Source organism: Pseudopodoces humilis, chromosome 9, assembly GCF_049639895.1.
Source record: "Pseudopodoces humilis isolate 2021_Gansu_Grassland_sample_001 chromosome 9, ASM4963989v1, whole genome shotgun sequence".
NCBI classification, from domain to species: Eukaryota; Metazoa; Chordata; class Aves; order Passeriformes; family Paridae; genus Pseudopodoces; species Pseudopodoces humilis.
In genome coordinates this window covers 9,230,935-9,249,431 of record NC_142208.1, presented here as the reverse complement: position 1 = coordinate 9,249,431, position 18,497 = coordinate 9,230,935, and the positions used below count along the sequence as shown (strand labels likewise).

Below are 18,497 nucleotides of genomic sequence, written 5' to 3'. Positions count from 1 at the left end.
GTCCTATGTATTTGGGGTTAGAGTAACCCATCCTATCTGCTGGTGTTTTTGCAGTGCAATTTTCAAACAGCAGCAGCTTCTTAGGAATAGATCGGTTATCTAAACAGTTTATCAGATGAACCACTGCTTCTCTGTGCATGTCTTTATTTCCATCTTGAAATTTGTAACTTGTGGTTTGTGCCAAGTAAACCCTTTCCCTTGTCTCCAAGGAATGATGCTTCAAATAAAACAAGTTTAAAAAAGCTAAGGACAAAAATTTAATTTGATGAGTGAATTGCTGATTTCAGTTATAGGGTACTGGAATCAGTTGTAATGCAAGTATTGAATCTATTGAAAGGCCGTATCAGCAGTTCCTTCTAGCTGACTCTTTCCTGATGACCATATTTCTTTTCTGTTTACAGCAAAATAAGCAAATACAAACAGGCTGCCTTCATGAGAAGTGAAGCAAGATCAGTTCTTCTGTAATTGTACTGTGTTTTGCTAAGTCTCTTAATCTCACACTTCTGAAGAACCCAATCTACTGCTTTATTCATCTGTTGCTCAGAGTTGTAGCAGTAGGCCAGCCATTAGTAAGCTCGTGTGAAAGGTACCCAGGGATTTACAGGAGTATGGTATGGGAAGCCATAGCCTGAAGCTTACCCAGTGGGCAAGAGGTGCTCTAATAGTGACTTTGCACCTTGTCACGCTTCTATGTGTTGCTGCAGTCCAGTCAGCAAACCTGACTGTGCTTGGCATTAAAACTGATTTTTCTGATGAAGACTGATGGTTTATCACGTAATTTCAGAAGCTATACATGTGGAATTGTCAGACGCAAGAAATGCTCTAGCAATTCAACAGCTTCTAAAATGGTTGTTTCATGTCTATAATTTACCTTTAACAGATCTGGAGTTTTCAGAGGATGCATCTGGTGTGCTTGAAGGCAATAAGAAATCCACAAATAAACAAGGTGATAAATCTAAGGAAAACACCAGGAAGATTTTTAGTGGGCCAAAGCGGGTGAGTAATAATGCTGAAACCAATACAAAGTTCTTATTTTACCGAGCTCCTCAGTATTGATGTTTCTTCTTATATATGCAACAGGGCTTTTTTCCCAGTTTATATCTGCACTTGAGATCGTATGTTGGCCTTTAATATTATTTCTGGAAAAGTAAAATATTAAAGTGCAAAATTTTTGTATTTTTTACTGGAAGTTTCACTTCTCAGGTTTATTATGGAGACTGCTATGGAGGACCTGACTTGTAACATAGATGCATTCCCTGGAGATGATTTTTAAACAAAGCATCAGTAAATTTTGTGTATTTTATGTTGTGGTTTGTTGGTATTTGGGGGGGAATTCTTTTGGTCTCTTACCTTTGCTCTCCCAAGAAATATCTGTCATATTATAGGATTGAACTTAAAACTTCAAATTTGGCATTGGTATAGTCTTTATAAAGATGAGTGCCTTCATAGAATTTGGTGTAGTGAGATTTTCTTTTAATTGGAAAAAAAAGTAACCTCCAATCCCACCCCAGTCTTCCCCAGCTGTGTAATACTCAGTATGAATTTGCCCTTTCATAGTTTCAAAAGACCTTATTCATTTTCTTGATCTTAGAGAAATGTGGTTTATCTGTTATTTTAGGGTACTCAGTATTTTGAGGCTTTTAAAATTGTGCAGACAGCAAAAATTGCGTGTAACCACCAGGTAAAAGTTTGCAATAGGGGGATCCATGTAATCTCCATTAAATGAAGCTTTTATGACCTGAATGTCTCGGATGGACATTTCAAGTGCTCAAGGCCTTTTCATGAGTTTTTTGCATAACTTTTTTTGTGTTACCTGGTGACAGCAGTCCCTGTCTCACCATCATTGTAACCCACAACTGTTCTAGTAAGAGAAAGAGGGAAATGAGCTTGTATTGCTTTTCCTTTGAGTTCCACAGGTTTTGAAAGATCTGGCAGTTGCATGGTATTTTAGCAACTGTCTTTTACATGTGTTCAGAATGTGCTCATCAGTCCAACAGCTTGAGAAAGTTTTTTTAATTACTTTTTCCTTAGGAGTTCTAATAATTCCTCATGGACTTATTACTAGTGTTATATAATAGTTTCACTTGAAGTAATTTTTTAAGGTGCCTTTTTTTTTTTTTTTTTGGTTGTCCAGAACCAGAAGATTTATTATCTCCCCAGCTGTGTTGAGTTATAACAATTTTTCATAAAAAAAAAAAAAAATAGATTTGTGAGTGGAGAAAGGATGACAAATTTGGTTTAGCTCTCAAAATGTGCAGACGATTATTTTCATGATGTGGGAGGATACGTGACCAGTAGGTCCTGTCAATTGTGATGTCCTTTGAAAATGAAATGTCGCTTCTCCCTTTGACTTTGGACAGGATGAGATGAGAAGCTCCTCCCTCCAAAGCTGGAAGTCAGCTAAATGAGGAGCGTATTCTTAAATAGTATTTCTTGAAGATGGAAGTGCCTCAGCTTCTGTTGATTAAATAGTAATTTTTAAAATTATTAAATGGCAGCTTCTTATGTGTGAACATGTTACAGTACACTGAGAAACAGAAGTACAGGAAGCACAAATTTGACTAGCTTTTTCAGTTGTTTTTTTTAACAGCATAAAAGAGCTGTGGGTGTTCTGCTAAATACAGAATTTTTTTAAAATTTAAATATTTATATGCCGCAAATATTATTCTGTAATTGCATTTCATGTGTTTCTTGTTTAATTTTTATTCTTTAAGTCCCTGAGATTTTATGTGAAAATGGTTCTAATTAATTTTGAATGTATATATCATGAAATTACGGGGAGAAGGAAAAAGCCTTACAGTAATATCATACTATATAAGGGAGAATGGTTTTAATTCTAGAAAATTCTCAGTTCGGGATGAACTTAATTCAAGTGGGGAAGTTGAGAATTAAACAGCTTTTTTGACCCTGTAGTGGTATAATGGATGTAGAAGTAGATGTTGCTGTAATTGAGATTCAGATTTTAAACTTTAATGTTCTATAATCATGCGGCTGTTGCATGGAGTTACTAAAAAAGCTTGTAAAGCTTGTTCTGATGGTAATTAGAGATGCTGTAATTACCTTCCTAAAATACCGATATAGACTCTTAATCTTAGTTGTATCTTAAGGGAATTTTCATTCTGGGAATGAAAAAAATAACTAAAAGTATTAACCTGATCGTAGTAACTAAATGGTCTTAAAAGAGAATAATCTCTGGAACTTCTTCACTGTCTCAGTGCCATTTATTTTTTCTTGTAGGAGCTAGCAGATACAGTATTAAATATTTTCTGTTAGGTGGTGATGTTGAGAGCTGTGACACTGCATCAGACTGAGCTGCCAAGAAAAAAAGCTCTGTTACTCAGGAAGCAGCAGGTGCTATAATTAAATTTCAGCAGATCCAGAATGCTCAAGTATTTTTTCCAGTCTGTATTCAGCAGATCTCTCACCTATGGTTGTAGTTTTCAAAACCTGACTATTGTCTCCTAATGCTTAAGTCCAGTTCTTGAAGCTTTGGGTGTAAGTGCAATAAAATACGACCAACATTGTTGATTTAGTGAATAACAGTCTGTCTTAAGCACTGCTTTTGCTGTGAGGACTGAAATCACTGCCTGGTTGCAGTGGCCACAGACATTATAATAGGTGAGTAAAGTCTCAACCAGAGCCATGCTTTTAAGCAAATTAAACCTCTTCATCCTGAGCCTGAGTTACAGGAGTGTTGCATTCCATAGCAACATAATTAAGTATGTACAGTACATAAATATTGGCATTACTTGAGTTGCAAATTATGGGTGTGAAGCATACATGAGCAACATCTGCAGAAGTTTTTTTGCAGCTGTTTACAATTTTAATTCAACTGGTTGGGTAACTCATGCTCTAGCATGTCAGTTTGGGAACTCTGGATACACCCACCTGCTGGCCCCTTTGAGCTTAGTTCCCTTCTACAGATGAAACTAATTCTCCATTAGCAGGCAAACCTAGTAGAGTAGACAAGAATTTTTTTCTTGCTGTGGTCCAAATCTATTGAGAGTAAAGACTTGAAAATAGGGAGCACAAAAATGATTTCCTGAGATTTTTTGCTCCTGCTGCTTTCGCAACAGGTTTTAGCTAGAGTCAGCAAATGAAGAGAAACAGTTTTGTAGGAATACTTTGGAACAGTTTCCTGTGGTCTTATGCAAAATACCTGTCTCTAAATAGGAAAAAAGCCAACTAAAAAGTGTAAGATAAGGAGGACTAGTCTATCCCCAATTTTAATCTTTTGATCTATCAGCCATAAAAATCAATGATTCTACTTAGTGTTTTGTGTCAGTTCAGTGTTTGTGCTGTCCAGCATGTCACTAGGGACCACTAAGTCCCTGAGCAGCACATTTTCTGGGATGGCCCCTCTGCTCTTAAATTCAAAATATGTAATGAGTGATCTGCAGCTCTGTGCTGATCCTAGCCTGTGGCCATAGGAAGCCAACCTAGACATTGTGAATACTGATTACCTTTGAATATTTCAAGGTAAGAATTTAGATAGAGTTGCAAATCATAGTTAAAAGGTATGGGAGCCTTTCAGCTTGAGGGGCCTGGGAGGGGGGAGAAACTATAATTTTTCTGTTACTGTTCTTCAGGGCTGCTGAGGCATGTGGGAAGACTTGGGGAGCTGCATGAACGAGACAGAGAAGATAAAACAAAAAAAGCAATGACTCTCTCAAGTTGGCACAACTGGAAGCAGATTCAGTCTTACGTTTTCTCAAAGTAGCATGAAATTTCAATTAGATGAGTGCTTTATCAGGATTTTTTTTCCCTATGCCTTAGAGTAGGTGAATCTTAGAAACAAGTCTTTTGGAATTAGTTTCTTAGATGTTCATACCTTTTGCACTGAGGATGTTTCATAAAGCTTCCGTGTTACTACAGAATGCAATTTTAGCACCTATAAAATACTGAAATTTTCTTGAGAGTTCAAAATGTGTTTTTTATGATTGGTGGGATGAGGAAGAAAGTGCTTACTGCATGGTCAGTCTACATTGGTGATTCATGGACTACTGATCAAACTAAAAACTAACCTGAAGTCTAATTCATTGCTTAATGACTTCTGACTCCAGTTAAATGGGCATATTCAATCAAATGTTCCCTTTTGCAGTGAAAATTTACTGTTTTTAAATGACTTGAAGCTAGCTTGAATTTTTTTCTTGTTCTCTTACATTGCTATGCCCGGAGAAATGTATTTAAATTTGCTTTTTGAGATCTTAGCCCTAGAAAACTTACCTGGCTTGCAACTGTTTACACATTCCCACATGTACCCAGTGAATGGGGATACATCAGTGGGCTTTTTCTTTTCCTCTTGTTGTGCACACTATTGGCTTGCACAGGGAAAGGTATGGAAAAACCTCTTTGCCACTAACTTGGTGTTCGTGTTTCCTTTGGCCCATTCAAATACTGGACCACAGAGATCCTGTGTGTGCTGGTTTTGGCTGGAATAGAGTTAATTTCCTTCAGAAGAGCTCTTACAGGGCTGTTTAGGGTTTGTGCTGAGAACACTATTGGTATTGCTAGGATGTTTTTATTATTGCTGAGCAGCACTTACACAGAGCCTGCTGTGTCAGTGGCTCCTTTCTGTTCCTTATCCCACCCTGCCAGCCAGGAGACTGGGGATGTGTAAGGAGGTTTGGAGGGGACAGCTGGCCACAATGACCTGTGGGATATTCCATGCCATATGACATCGTTCTCAGCAATATAAAAATCTGGAGAAGAGGGAAGGGGGAACACATCTTTGGAGTGATGACCTTTGTGTTCCCAAGTAGCTGTTATGCCCGATGGAGCTTTGCTTTCCTGGGAATGGCTGAAAAACTGCATGTCCATGCAAAGTGGTGAATGAATTCCTTGGTCAGTTTTGCTTGCATTCATGGCTTTTGTTTTCCCTCTATAACTGTCTTTATCTCTTTGGGTTTTCTCACTTCTACCCTTTGGATTCTTCCCCCATCCCACTGGGGGTGAGTAAGCAAGGAGCTGGGTGGGGCTTAGTTGCCAGCTGGGGTTAAATCACAGCAGTTCTTTTTGGCAGCTCACATGAGGCTCAGTAGGTTTGAGATAGTGACAGATTTGATTGGAATGTGCTAGATCAAACTGGTAGCTGTCAGTGCATTTTAGCTGTTAATTGACAGGTGTCTGCCTGCCATGGGGCCCCCTTGCTTTACTGCGTGGCATGGCATTTGGCTTTCACTGCTTGCTGTCCTGGGAACATTTTGGTAACAATACTTTTAAAGTACTGTTGAAGCTTGATACACTTTAGTGCACTAAAGTGGCATTGCTTGAAAGTTCCTCCACTAGTTTGGACTGCATTTGCCAGGAAAAGCTGAGATCTTCTTGGATTGTGCATCAAAAGAACCCGGTCCAAAACCCAACAAAGCCCCACCTACTGTAAGGACTGGTTTTACCTGAAACAGGCAAAAAATACTGACAGAAGCACGTGGTTATGCTGCTTTTGCTTTTCCTTTGGTCAACCAGCTCCCTTCTGTTTCCTTGTGCCTTCAGTTTCCCCACACTGTGTATTACTATAAAAATAACTCACTTAGAAGGAAACATTTAACATAAATCTTAGTGCACTTCACTGGGAAACTCTAAACTATTGTATCTACTCAGTTGAGGGGATTCAAGAAGAGATATTAAGTCATCTTAATCTAGTTAAATCAACATTGCAACTGAGAAATGCTCACTAAACACAGTGGCGTTAGCAGGATTACGTGCAGTACTTCGATCAAGTGACGTTAGTAGGGTTAGTCATGACAGTAGTGTCGATTTACATGAATGAAAGCATTGCTGAATTCAGACATGGCTTAGCCAACAGACTGCTGCTGAACTTTGTATCTAAGAGAAAAACTTGAGCCAGTCATAACCCAGTAACTCTTGCTTTTCATGTTTAGTCAAGTTTTAAGAATAACTTCTGTACCCAACAAAGTACAGAAATGTGTGCAAGATTTTCAAGTATGGTCTTTGGACAGGTAAGTTGGAAGGACATGTTAAATCAATATTGTGTAAAGAGCACTTATTTCCAGTAACAAGTGCTGAACCAGGAAGAAATTTTCTTTTTATTTCTTCTGTGCAATTTCAGTGTGATCTGCAACTAATTCATTATTTAAATGCTTCTTTCTTGTCCTATAGGCAGGGTTTTTTTCCATGAGGAGGTCAATTTCATCATGGAAAATAACATACTCCTGTTACAAGGTTAGGCACTGTCAGAAACTGTCAATACCTGGAAAAAAAACTTACGTTTGAGCCTTTGTTTCTAATAGCATTTGTTGTTATATATGTTTTAAGAGATCTTCTACAGTTTGATGGGAGCTTTCTCCATTGGTGTTTCATGCTAACTGGAAGGATCTATACATACCACTTTGAAACAAATGCTAGGTCTAAGTAAACCAGAAGTTCAAGATGAAATGCTTATACCTGGTCTTTGAAAGTATTTTGAAATTGGAGAAGTATGAACCCGTACTCTGCCCTGCTCTGGGCTGACTGAGTAATCTTAGGGCTAATGTGACAATGACGTGTGCGTGGGAGGGGACAGAAACTAGGCTGCTGTGGTCTGTAGTTTTCCACTTAGCTTGTGTTATACTGTACAGTAGATGTTTATCAAAGGCATCCTGCGAGTAACGTTTCTTTTTGCTGGCCTGCAAACGAATCAGCATTTCCCCGAATCAGATTTTTAAAGATTTTTCTTTGTTCTTTCATTTTTAAGTTTTAGGGTATGTGAACATTAGTCTATCTGAAGTGCACAAACTTAAGTGATTTTTCTTAATTACTTTTCTATAGCTTATTTCAAATAAATAATCCTGAAAAAGTAGCAGAAGAATTGTAATTCAGAAGTTTTGCTATCAGTTGTAGACCTTTCTATACATATAATTGTAGGATCAGAGTAGACTGGCCAGGGTTCATTTTAAAAAGAACTGCTTGTCTTCATCTTGCATAACCTTTAGCTAAAGTGTGTCCTACCCTAAGGATAAGCAGTTGTAATAAAGCATTTTTTTCAGTGATAATTAACTGCTGATAATTGCACATTGAGCTGCTCTCTGCAACCTAATTTAGAAATCAAAATTGCTTGTTTTTAAGAGGAAAGATTATTAGGCGGTACAAGCTGTTTTGACTCCATTGAGGAGTCAAGCTGAATTTGGGCAGTGGAAATATTCTGTGACCTCTGAGTTCAGTGCTAAGCCCAGTCTGTCTGTCAGCAGGCTGACAAACAGCGCAGGGCAGAGCTGACAACTTGTGACTGCCTGTTGCTGCTTCTGCAGTGCATTCCTTTCATTAGCTGGTTGCTGCTTCTGGCATATTGGCTGCCCAGTCCTGAACTGAAGTGGCTTTTGTGGGGATTTTTTTGTCCAAATACATTTTGTTGGGATGATAAACAAGAGTTGAGCTGTTATACATACCAGCCAGTTATCATCAGCTTGTCTATTGTAAGCAATATTTATGTTGCTGGACTGAAAACAAATTTAAAAAAAGATAAAATTTATAAAAGATAAAATATTATAGAATAAATCTGTTCATTAGCTGATTTGTTAGAAACCGAAGCATCGTATTGACACTGTTATTTCACCTAAAATTTGCAAAATCAAATTCTTCTATAAGCATATTTATTTAAAACTGGCTTATAAGTGCTTACCACATAGGGACTTTATTATTTTTAATGTAGATAGTCCAAAGCCAGTTCTTAATATGTAAGCTAGTAAGCAGGATACTAGTCAGAACTGGCAGGTTTTTAGATTAGTCACCTAAATTGAAGAGTAAGGTAGGTGCTTTAATTTTACTGAACTGAGTTGGGATTTAGCACCTCAAAACCGTCTTTGAGCGAAAGCAAATGCCAGGAGTTGGTCTCCTCATTTGAAGATAATCATTTAATGCTGATCAAAATGATGTTCTCCTCACTCCTTCAATACTAAACCATGGTGAAGAGGGTGTTCTGGTAGATGCCAAGCTGGGATCCTTCCACCTGGTAAAATTGCTTCCTCAAATGTCCTCCATACTCAGATGTTAGGTAGAACTGTGGGAGCAGCATTCTTGGAAATGCCTCTTTTTCTAGGTGGTGTCAGCAGAGATATTGGTAGCTTTGTCTGAGAAGGGTAGCGATACAAAGTGAACACAACAGGCTGGGTTCTCATAGAGGCAGCAGGAACAAATGAAAAATAAGCATGGAAATCCTTTTCCCCCTGTGCATACTAGGCTTTTCAGGAAGTAGAAAAATGAAGTTGAATGGAAAGTGTTTAATGTCACGGTGGAAATGTGGCATTTTATACTTCCAGTTCCTACTGTTATTAACTCTAAGGTAAGAAGCAAAGATGGATTAAAGTATTTTTGAAACTAGATTCTCTTTTGCATGCTCACATTCCCTGAAAAAACACACACACACATCAGTTTTGTAGTTCCAGTAATTAACTTATTGTTTTAGTAATTTGGCAATGCAGGATAGCTGTGTAGAATAAATGTCACATTGCACAAGCTCTCAGTCCTGTAGGAAGTTCTAAAATGGGAAAAACCGCTCAAAGGAATTAAAATATACCGGTTTCATTTGCCAGTGGGAGCTTAATTTATATGCAGATGAATATGCAAAATTGTCTTCACAGCTCCTGTGTACTGTATGAGCATGGCTGGTTCACTCAGCTCCGTCTGTGACTTGATGTGCATTTAATAATTGCACGATGAAACATGAGCACTTCTTGAGGGGATAATTGGTGGTGTTGAAGGCCCAGTGTCCTTGTTAGACACATTCCAAAGTTTTTACTTTGAATTAGTTTTATTTTGACCTGATGAAGGCAATGCCTGTTAACAGGTAGCATGAGTTAGGTGCTCTCTGGAGGTGCAGCTGAAGTTTGGTAGCACTGAGAAGTGGTCAGGTCAGCATCCTTAGACTCAGTGATGCAAACCTCAGAGCTGTAACTGGGGACATCTGAGAGATTTATTTGAACAGTGTTTTTTACTGATCCAAATGGAAATGTTTCTGTGGGAGTATGAATACCCCAGCCGTATGACCTCTGGAATTTCATTGCAGTTACAATTTTGTAAAACTTTCCTGTTAGTAGATTGATATACTTTGAATAGATTAGGATTAACAGGAGGAGGGGAGGGGGACGTGTGTCTGTTTGCCTGCTTCTCTCTGCCTGTGGCAACCAAGAGAGCAGGAAATTTGTGTGAACGATTTGTGCTGGGAAGTACTTGTGCCGGGGTGTTCCTTGAACTGCAGGTTTTTCTTTTTTCTTGAGCAAAGGGTTATGTTTCCAGTATTGTGGTGATATGTCTAAACTATTGTAGCTTGTCCCTTTTGATTTGACTTAATAAAGGTTTCAGGCCAAATTAGTGACCATAACCATATGGCTTCTGCTTCTGAGCTGACCTTTGAATACACTCAGCATAAGCAGCATACAGAACATCATTGGCTATTTCTGTTAATGAATCTCATTTATAGATTGTCCTGTTTCTTAAGTTCTGTTTTCATGTTTCACTTGGGTGTTGAACCCATCATCTTGTGCCCTGTGGGCCTCCTTTTGAGCTTTAAGGAGAAAAAAGCATTTTGCAGTTCTTCAGAAGTTTGGTGCAAAAAAACCTTCAGTGACAGTTTATTCCCTGCTCCTTGTGTTGTCTGATATTTTTAAATCTTGTCTGACTAACAGCTTGTAGTTGTCTGGCTACGTGTGTGCGTAATGTGTTTTGTGTTTAACTGGAATAGTACCTCACAATTTAGTGATCCATGGCAGTGGTTTATTGGCACTAATCTGCTATTTTGATCCAAATAATGGAAATGCAGTTCAGATTTTGAACACTGCAAAAATTACGTGGTGCTGGTTTTGAATGGCTGTTGGAAATTGCTGTCTTATGTGGAGTCCAAATCAGCTTTTTTTTCTGTTCTGTAACATGGCTCAGCCTGTGCTGAATTGATACTCCATCTTCCTGTTTCGAAGTGTGATTTCTTTTTCATTGCTCTGAGTGTTCATTCCTTTCCCTTTTCAAAAGAAACAGTGCATTATGAATATTTCTGTGCTGCATAACATGCTTGTTAGCTTTTTCCTGTTCAAAGTGAGACATGCAGGACAGGATAGTACTCTTAATGATGATGAATACAGAGTGGTAACTCATGTATTTTGTTTATTGGGGTTTTTTTGAAACTTGTTTTGTCAAATATCTGGCATAGAGTGTTACAGAATGCATTTCAGATATAAAAAAATCATTTATCCAGGATATCTGTTAAAAATATTCTTGAGTGTTCTTTTGCCATTGTCTTCTTCAACCTTGGAAAGCATTCTTGCCTGCAAATTAGATGCTCTTTCTTGTTTTGCTACTATTTTCTGTGTGACTCATGTCCCTGGCTCTTATTTTCTGCTGTTCTTACATCTATGAATGGCAGGCAGTGCTGCATCAGTATGTGCAGAGTGACAGCTCTTGAAAATTTCAGCTTTGTGTTGCTTGCAGGGATGAGAGGTTAAGCATGACCCATAGTTGATGCCATTTGGAGATGATCTTATACAAGAGACAGCTCTGTGCATTTTGTAAAATCCCTGGCTTTAGTTCTGGTTTTTTATCTGCACTCACCCCCCAGAACTACATGCACAGTCCCACAGTACCATATGCCTTATACCCACCGTGGAATATTTGCAGACTTTCAGACACATGTATCTCTGTGTAAGCAGCTGTCAGTTCTAGATGCATGGAAAAAGGAAACTCCTCTGCTATTCAGCAGAAGCTCACAGCTGATTAATATTGCAGAACTTATTTGGCTTAAGAACACAGGATTCAAGGGAATTATATACTTCCACTTGCATCTATTCCAAGTTAGTCTTGAGAGAAGGAATTATTAAAGAAAAGTCTGTGTTGTGTAATTGCAAGGTTTTCTTGTCTTTAAGAGAAAGTTTCTTAAATTCTTCCTGCTTAAATATCAATATTGCTTGTTCAGGGAAGCTTGTGATAACAAGCATTTGAGTTGCCTTAAAAAAAAATCACACCAAAACCAAACCAACCAACCTCTTCAATTCTGTGATCAAGCCCTTCTGAAAAGTCTTTCTTCACTATCATTCATTTGATCTTTGATACTTTTTCTGACTTCAGTTCTGTCACACAGTAATCCAAAACAAGTCCACACAGTGCTCACTGGTTGATGGATATTGGCACAGTTTCCTTGCACTTGTTCTGGAAATTCATCCTAATACTGTGCTGTAAGAGAAAATGGGAAGGTTGCTTTAAGAGTTGGTTGGAAAGGAGGGATGTATTTGCTGTTTCAAAGTCCGTGTGAGTTGTAAGAGAGGCTAAGTCTCTGCATAATGTGTTAGAACTGATTAGAACGTATTTCTTTGGAAAGTGCTGTTGGATTTTTGCAGGTGCGTTTTGGTGGACCAGCTGTGTGCAGGCAGTGTGAGAATGAACAAGATAGCAAATGGTAGGGTGTCTAAGGCAATACTGCTGGGAAGGAATGGAATCGCAGGCCAAATACTTGTTCAGATCTTTTCTGATTTGAAGTGGAAGATACTACAAGGAATGGTGGCTAAAACTGACCTTCATAAGTATTTGAGATTTTAAGGATTGCTATTTACAGCTGCTCTTCAGGCTCTGTTACAAGAGAGCTATTAAATGCAGATGTCCTCCTTTCTCAGAACAGGCATTTATTGGTGGCATTACTTGTTTTCTTATGTAAAATGTAGCCTTTTTTCTCAATTGCACTAGTAATGGTTAAGTTGTAAAGTGCCATGTCACAAAACACTTTGGGATGCCCTAGCTTTTGATTTAGTGAGGGATTAAGGGAAATCAGAGAAGAAAAGCCCATTTTTGACTGTTAAACAAAAAGCATGCCATCTTTGGAAGTCTGTGAGCCCTGAGTATTTAGAAGGAATTTGCTTTTATCTGTTTGCCCTGTTGAACTCTTTCCTATGCATCAGCTGTTGCTCTCTGCTGAGGAAGACACACTAAAGCTGTGTGGCCCTTTTGGTTGCACTGGCACAGCTGTTTGTGTGTTTTGTTGTAACTCCCTCCCAAACACACTGTGCTTCCTGTGGGCTGGGCCTCCTTGCCCTGCCTGGGTGTGCACAGCAGAGGTGCTCAATTTGGAAAAAGCCAAGGAGACTGCAGTTGCTTCCATGGTGTAGTCAGCAAGTGACCAACCCAGCTGCTGCCTCGCCAGGACAAGCTCAAACCCAAACTGACTCTGCTTCCCCTGTGCCAGGGGCTGTGTTTGGCTCTTGGTGGAGCCCAAGGCCTGAAGGAAAAGGAACACATAGGTGGGGCATAGGCAGAGAATTTTACCCCAATCTAGTCTGATTCTATAAAATGCAGTACTGTGCAGGTTACTTGATGGAGTGTGTTACTTCCTTGAATTATCCTGTATACCAAAATAGGGCACCCTCTCTTGCCAGTCTTAAATATGCACTAAAATGAAGTGTGGAGCAATTGTGAGAAATTCAAGAAACAAAACCAGTCGTTCTTTTCCATTGCAGATATCTGTGAACCTCATATCTTTTTAAAATTTAAAAAAAAAAAAAAATCATTATTTGTAAATTGTCTTTCCCTTGTTCATTGAAGATTCCAGGTAAATATTTGCTGCTCAGAAAGGTATAGGAGAAAAGAGAGTTAACATCTGAACCATTTTGTAACCTTTACAAGTAGGGATGCATATGACACTTTCTTCCTATTTGTGGGCCCAGATGCCCTCTTCTAACTGCAGTATCCTGAACATGAGACTGGTTTCTCAGTTAAACTTTTTAAGCTGAACAGATACTGTCTAAAAGAGCTTCCTTGCAAAACTGATGAAACTTAAACATGTTGATGAATGGTACATGAGCACTGCTTTAGGAACATAATTTAACAATCCGTGTTTCTCATGACCACATCAAACCACACTCTAGGGTGGAAAGAGGCTTTTCGCTTGTCTGGAAGTGGAATGGTTTAGTGCTTTTGGGCTCTGAAAACTCTTAGCTGAGGCTTTCATTCTGCTAATATTCCTTGAAATTTTGTTTGGTAGGGCTTTCTATTGTGAAGAATGGAAGGATGCAGCACAGTAGAGTTTTACTCTGCAATAATACAGAAACCCTTGACTTAGAGAATTACCTTTCTAGCTTTTGACATGACAGAACCTTGTTGCACTTTGTGGAGTGGTGCTCAGTCCCTGGCTGGTCCTAAGGCTTGTCACATGTAGCCCCTCTGTGGGCTTGAGCTGCATTTGGGTTAAATAATTGATACATTATTTGTATGATGTTTATTTGAAATTATTTTTTCATATTTAAAATGCTATGTTAGTGCTGTGAGGAAGCAGGTACTTTTGAATTTACTTTGAATTTACTTGATATGTGGCATGGTGGGAAATTGTGAAAATTGTAGTGCTATATTAGTCTGGAACAATATTATGCCAGTAGATTGGTAAACACGAATACTAGAAATAGAATTCTGACTTTGCTTCCTCTAAGGAGCATATTATGTTTCCCAAAAATTCAAGGACAGTTAATTTTGATGCATTTTGATTTGCCTTGACACATTTTTGAGCAAGAGGGAAAAAAATAAAACTTCTTAATTTATTAATGTGGATTAAGGCATTTAGTTTCAGTGTTTTTATTCCTCATAGCAATATGAGTTCTGCATATTGATTCTAAACCAGTCATATTTCTACTGACACAGCATTTGCTAATGTGTTTTTTCCCCCTCAGCTGTCAGTTTTTGTCTATAGGAAGGTTGCAGACCTTTTGCCTTTGAATAAATTTATGAGATGGGACAACTGAAAAATTCTTTAAATACATACATATCATGTCTTTTGCCATTTGAGTGGGTCTGTATGTCTTTAAAACCATCAGATGCTTCAAAGTCTGTCTGATTTTCCAATACATTTGATATTGGGAACTTGTGTTGCTGGGAATTCAGCAGGGAAAATGAGGCTTGTTTTTCTTGTTTGTCTACAGTATTGCTACGGTAATCTTGAAGTGTATAGTGACTACTGGTAATTTTCTTAAGAAATAACTTCTATTTTTATTTTTTAGTCTCCCACAAAAGCAGTGTATAATGCTAGACACTGGAACCAGCCAGAATCAGAGGCTCTGCCAGCACCACCAGCTTTGAAAACTCCCAGTGTCCCAGTAAGTAGACTGTTGGTTTTTTCTCAAATTTACTAAATCTCCTTTCAAGATTCACTTTTTTTTTTTTTTTTTTAAATCCAAGTTCTTTCTGTCTGGTAATGTCACAGTAATTCAGAATGAAGTCCACTTTGTGGTGTGAGCCATTGGAATTTGATAGAAAAGAAATTGTTAGTGGAAATACTGTAGAATAGGATCTTTCATGTCCCTTCAATGTGGAGTTACAAAAAAACACTTAAAGGTGCGTTCCCCAATCTGCTAAACTTAAGCTTTCTAACAATGGACTCCATTTCATTTTCTGAGAGAATTCACAGGATTAACCTACTAATGAACACAGAAGTTAGGAAATTGCTGATAAAAAAGGAAAAACTTGAAATGAGCCTTTTCATTTCTTTTTCCTTTCTAATGGAGTAGTGCTGATAGCTGACTTGAGTCTTTAGATACTCTGAAAGAAACACCATTTTCTGTGTACTGTCAGAAATGCTAATACCAACATTTTGGATATAAAAAAACAGACCAGCTCTGTGTCCAAAAGTCAGTGGTTGATTTGAGACTCAAAGTAATTGTTTTTTAACTCCTTTGAGACTCTGAGAATCCAGAGTCTTTGGCTTACATTTGTAGAAGTTGTTACCGATTATGCTAAGAGAGCATTGTATGTTGTCAATAAACGTAATTTCATTTGGTGCCTTGCTGATAGTACTGGCCTGAGAACAGAAAATCAGAAAGTAGGTATTTTTTCCAGTGATAAGTCTTCAGCTTTTGTTGTTGTCACCAGTTTATAATTGGGGTTTTTTTAGTTTTTTTTCTTTCTTTTGGTTTTGTTTTTGGTTTTGGGGTTCAGTTTTCTTTCGGTTTTGGCTTGTTTGTTTGTTTTGCTGGTTGCTTTTTGTTTAGGTCTTAAAATTCTACCCCTATTTGTGGTATTCTGGTACTTCTTCCTCTTTGATTTGTGGTTATTTTTGGTTGTCTCCTCACAGTATTCTGAACAGCCTTCTTTGGATGTTAACTGCAATGCCTAGAAAATGCAGATAACTGATTTGAAAACAACCATTTCCACTAGAGTTTGAGGAGAGAGCAGAAATTTCAGCCCTGGGTTTTTCCTAAACTCCTTTCTCAATTTAAATTATGTGAAGTGAATTACTTTGAAGTGAAGGTTTTGTTGCATACTGAATCTCTTGGTACTGATCCTTGTGAAGTACTCTGATAGCTGACTTAAGGGCAGATTCTGTATGAGTCTTGTCAGACAGACTTTGAATATGGCTTCTTTCAAGCTAGGGAAATGTCTGGATCATTCATTCAGACAGTCACTTTTGTCTTCTGTCAGACTTCCACTTTGTATCTGGAACCATCAGAAGATTAATTCAGGGAAGTGGTAGAGGTTTAGCTGAACAAACCACTGAGGGGAATTTGTATCTGCTGCTCATGTTATAATGTACATCAGAAGTTCCTTCAGATGCAGTTTTTAGCCCTGATTTACATGTGTGTAATACTTCAGGGTTACAAGGCAAATGAGCCTTGATACAAATGTTCAGTGGTAGTTCCTGCACATGTGATCCTGCATCTTTAATTTCTGTAGAAATTTGTCACCTGAAGGTTGGGAGAAATCTGTCTCAAGTTTATGGTGAGAAACTCACATCATGCAAACTGCTTATGCCAAGTACTCATTTAGGGCCTTTCCAAGTGCCCTTGGAGTTTACTTTGAAGGGGCAGTCATTAACTAAGATTTGGATGAAATCCTTCAGTAGCTCTCCTGTGCTCACAGACTGTTAAGATCAGTCCTCCAGTACGTGCTCTAAACTGGTTTTTCAGCTTGGTTTATTACCAGTTTGCCGCTGATGCTTAAGTGAGTGAATACTGAAATGCCACAGTGGTAGAAGGCAGAATGTAAAGAACACTAATGTAGTATTCTATAGAGTAATATAGCAGCTTCTTTTGGCTTTTATTTTAATTTTGTCTGTCAATGCACAATGCACAAGAAGGCTTTCTCTCCAGCTATTCCCTGGAGTAACAGGTCATACATCTTCTGTGCCTGCATGTTAATTCTATTTTTCCAGTCAGACTTTTAAAATACTCTCATTTTTCTATGTAAGGAAGCTAAGTACATGATGTTACTGAGAGATTGAGGATGAGTAAATGCCCGTTGGCATTGGCACTTGTACATTTAGAATTTGGCATTTGGAGGTCTTTTTCCATATGCCTTGTTTGCTGTAGTTTGTCTTCATATCAGATTTTGTGCGAAAGAAGTAATCTGAAGATAAGCTGCACTTCAGCTTGTAGTAGCCTTGAACTAATACAGCAAAGGTGAGGAGAAACCTGTAATACTTGCCTGAGTTGTCTGGAAACCTGTCAGTAGTTACTCTAAACCTGACATCAAGTTCTCTACTCCCTGTAGAACAGGTTTTGCTGTTTTTTGTGCTATGGTATTATGCTCCTAAAATATTTAACAGCACAAATAAGAGAGTACTAAGTGTGCTCTACCTGGTTTGGGACCTGATCGTTGCCTCTCAGTACTCTGTGTGGCTTTTGTTGTGCTGCTCCAAAATGTGTCCTGGTAGTGTCCTGCCTCCAGGCCAGGTCGAGTTAGGAGTGTGAGGCTGGAGGGTTGGACAGGAGTGCAGTGTCCTTGGGCAGGCAGGGCCAGAACAGCTGGAACAGAGCTCTGCAGGCCAGGCTGGACTGGGCAGGGCTGGCTCAGGGCTGTGCTGGATCCAGAGCCAGGTACTTTCTGAGGGCTCCATAGTGCAGCCAGCGTGGTCATTCCTGGAAGCTCCAGTTCACAGGGATAAGAGACTTAAAAGAGCAACAAATAACTGTTTATAAACACTGAATTTGGTTGGTTTACTTACCCTAAAGCTTAGGGAGCCAGTATAAAGGACATTTTATTCTTCCGCTGATTTTAGTTTCAGAATTCTACTGGAGCTTTCCTGATAACTTGGAAATGTTTTTTTTGGTTTTTTTTTTTGTATTTAAGAGTAGACACGTCACACAGCTTAGGTACGTCTTGGTAGTGCAAGGCAAAGACTAAATAGTCCCAAAATGTGAGTTGAACAATTGCACACCTGTACTGTTTCCTGATGTATTTAGTGTATGTTTTCATGCTCAAAACATCTGCCCATTTTAGCACTTTCTTATTAATAGGTAAGGCTATCTTCAAAGGAGGCAATTCATAAAGATGATGGAGTTTTTAAGGCTCCTGCACCACCTCCCAAAGTGATAAAAACTGTGACAATACCTACTCAGCCCTATCAAGAGATAGTAACTGCATTGAAATGTAGGAAAGAAGACAAAGAAGTAAGTATTCTTAACAAATTTTTAAGATAAAGAATTACTAGTAATCCTAACTACTGAAGGAACAGTGTCAAAACGCAATTTGGCTTTCATATTAAAAATAATACTTTTATCTAAATAGTTGAATGGCCTTTATTAACAACTTAATGTTTCCTTGCA

The 18,497-nt window shown here is 38.4% G+C and overlaps 1 protein-coding gene across 4 annotated transcripts in view; it reads left to right on the top strand.

The window, feature by feature from the left end:
* WAPL (WAPL cohesin release factor) overlaps positions 1 to 18,497 on the top strand; it is a 65,078-nt gene that overhangs the window by 23,027 nt on the left and 23,554 nt on the right. For 3 of the 4 annotated variants that reach the window (XM_005520441.3, XM_088060069.1, XM_088060068.1), the window contains exons 4-6: positions 881 to 996; positions 14,958 to 15,053; positions 18,189 to 18,341. In XM_005520441.3, the coding sequence (XP_005520498.1) occupies positions 881 to 996; positions 14,958 to 15,053; positions 18,189 to 18,341 (365 nt within the window). The remainder of the gene's footprint in view (positions 1 to 880; positions 997 to 14,957; positions 15,054 to 18,188; positions 18,342 to 18,497) is intronic. The other variant, XM_014250291.2, reaches the window with a different exon arrangement.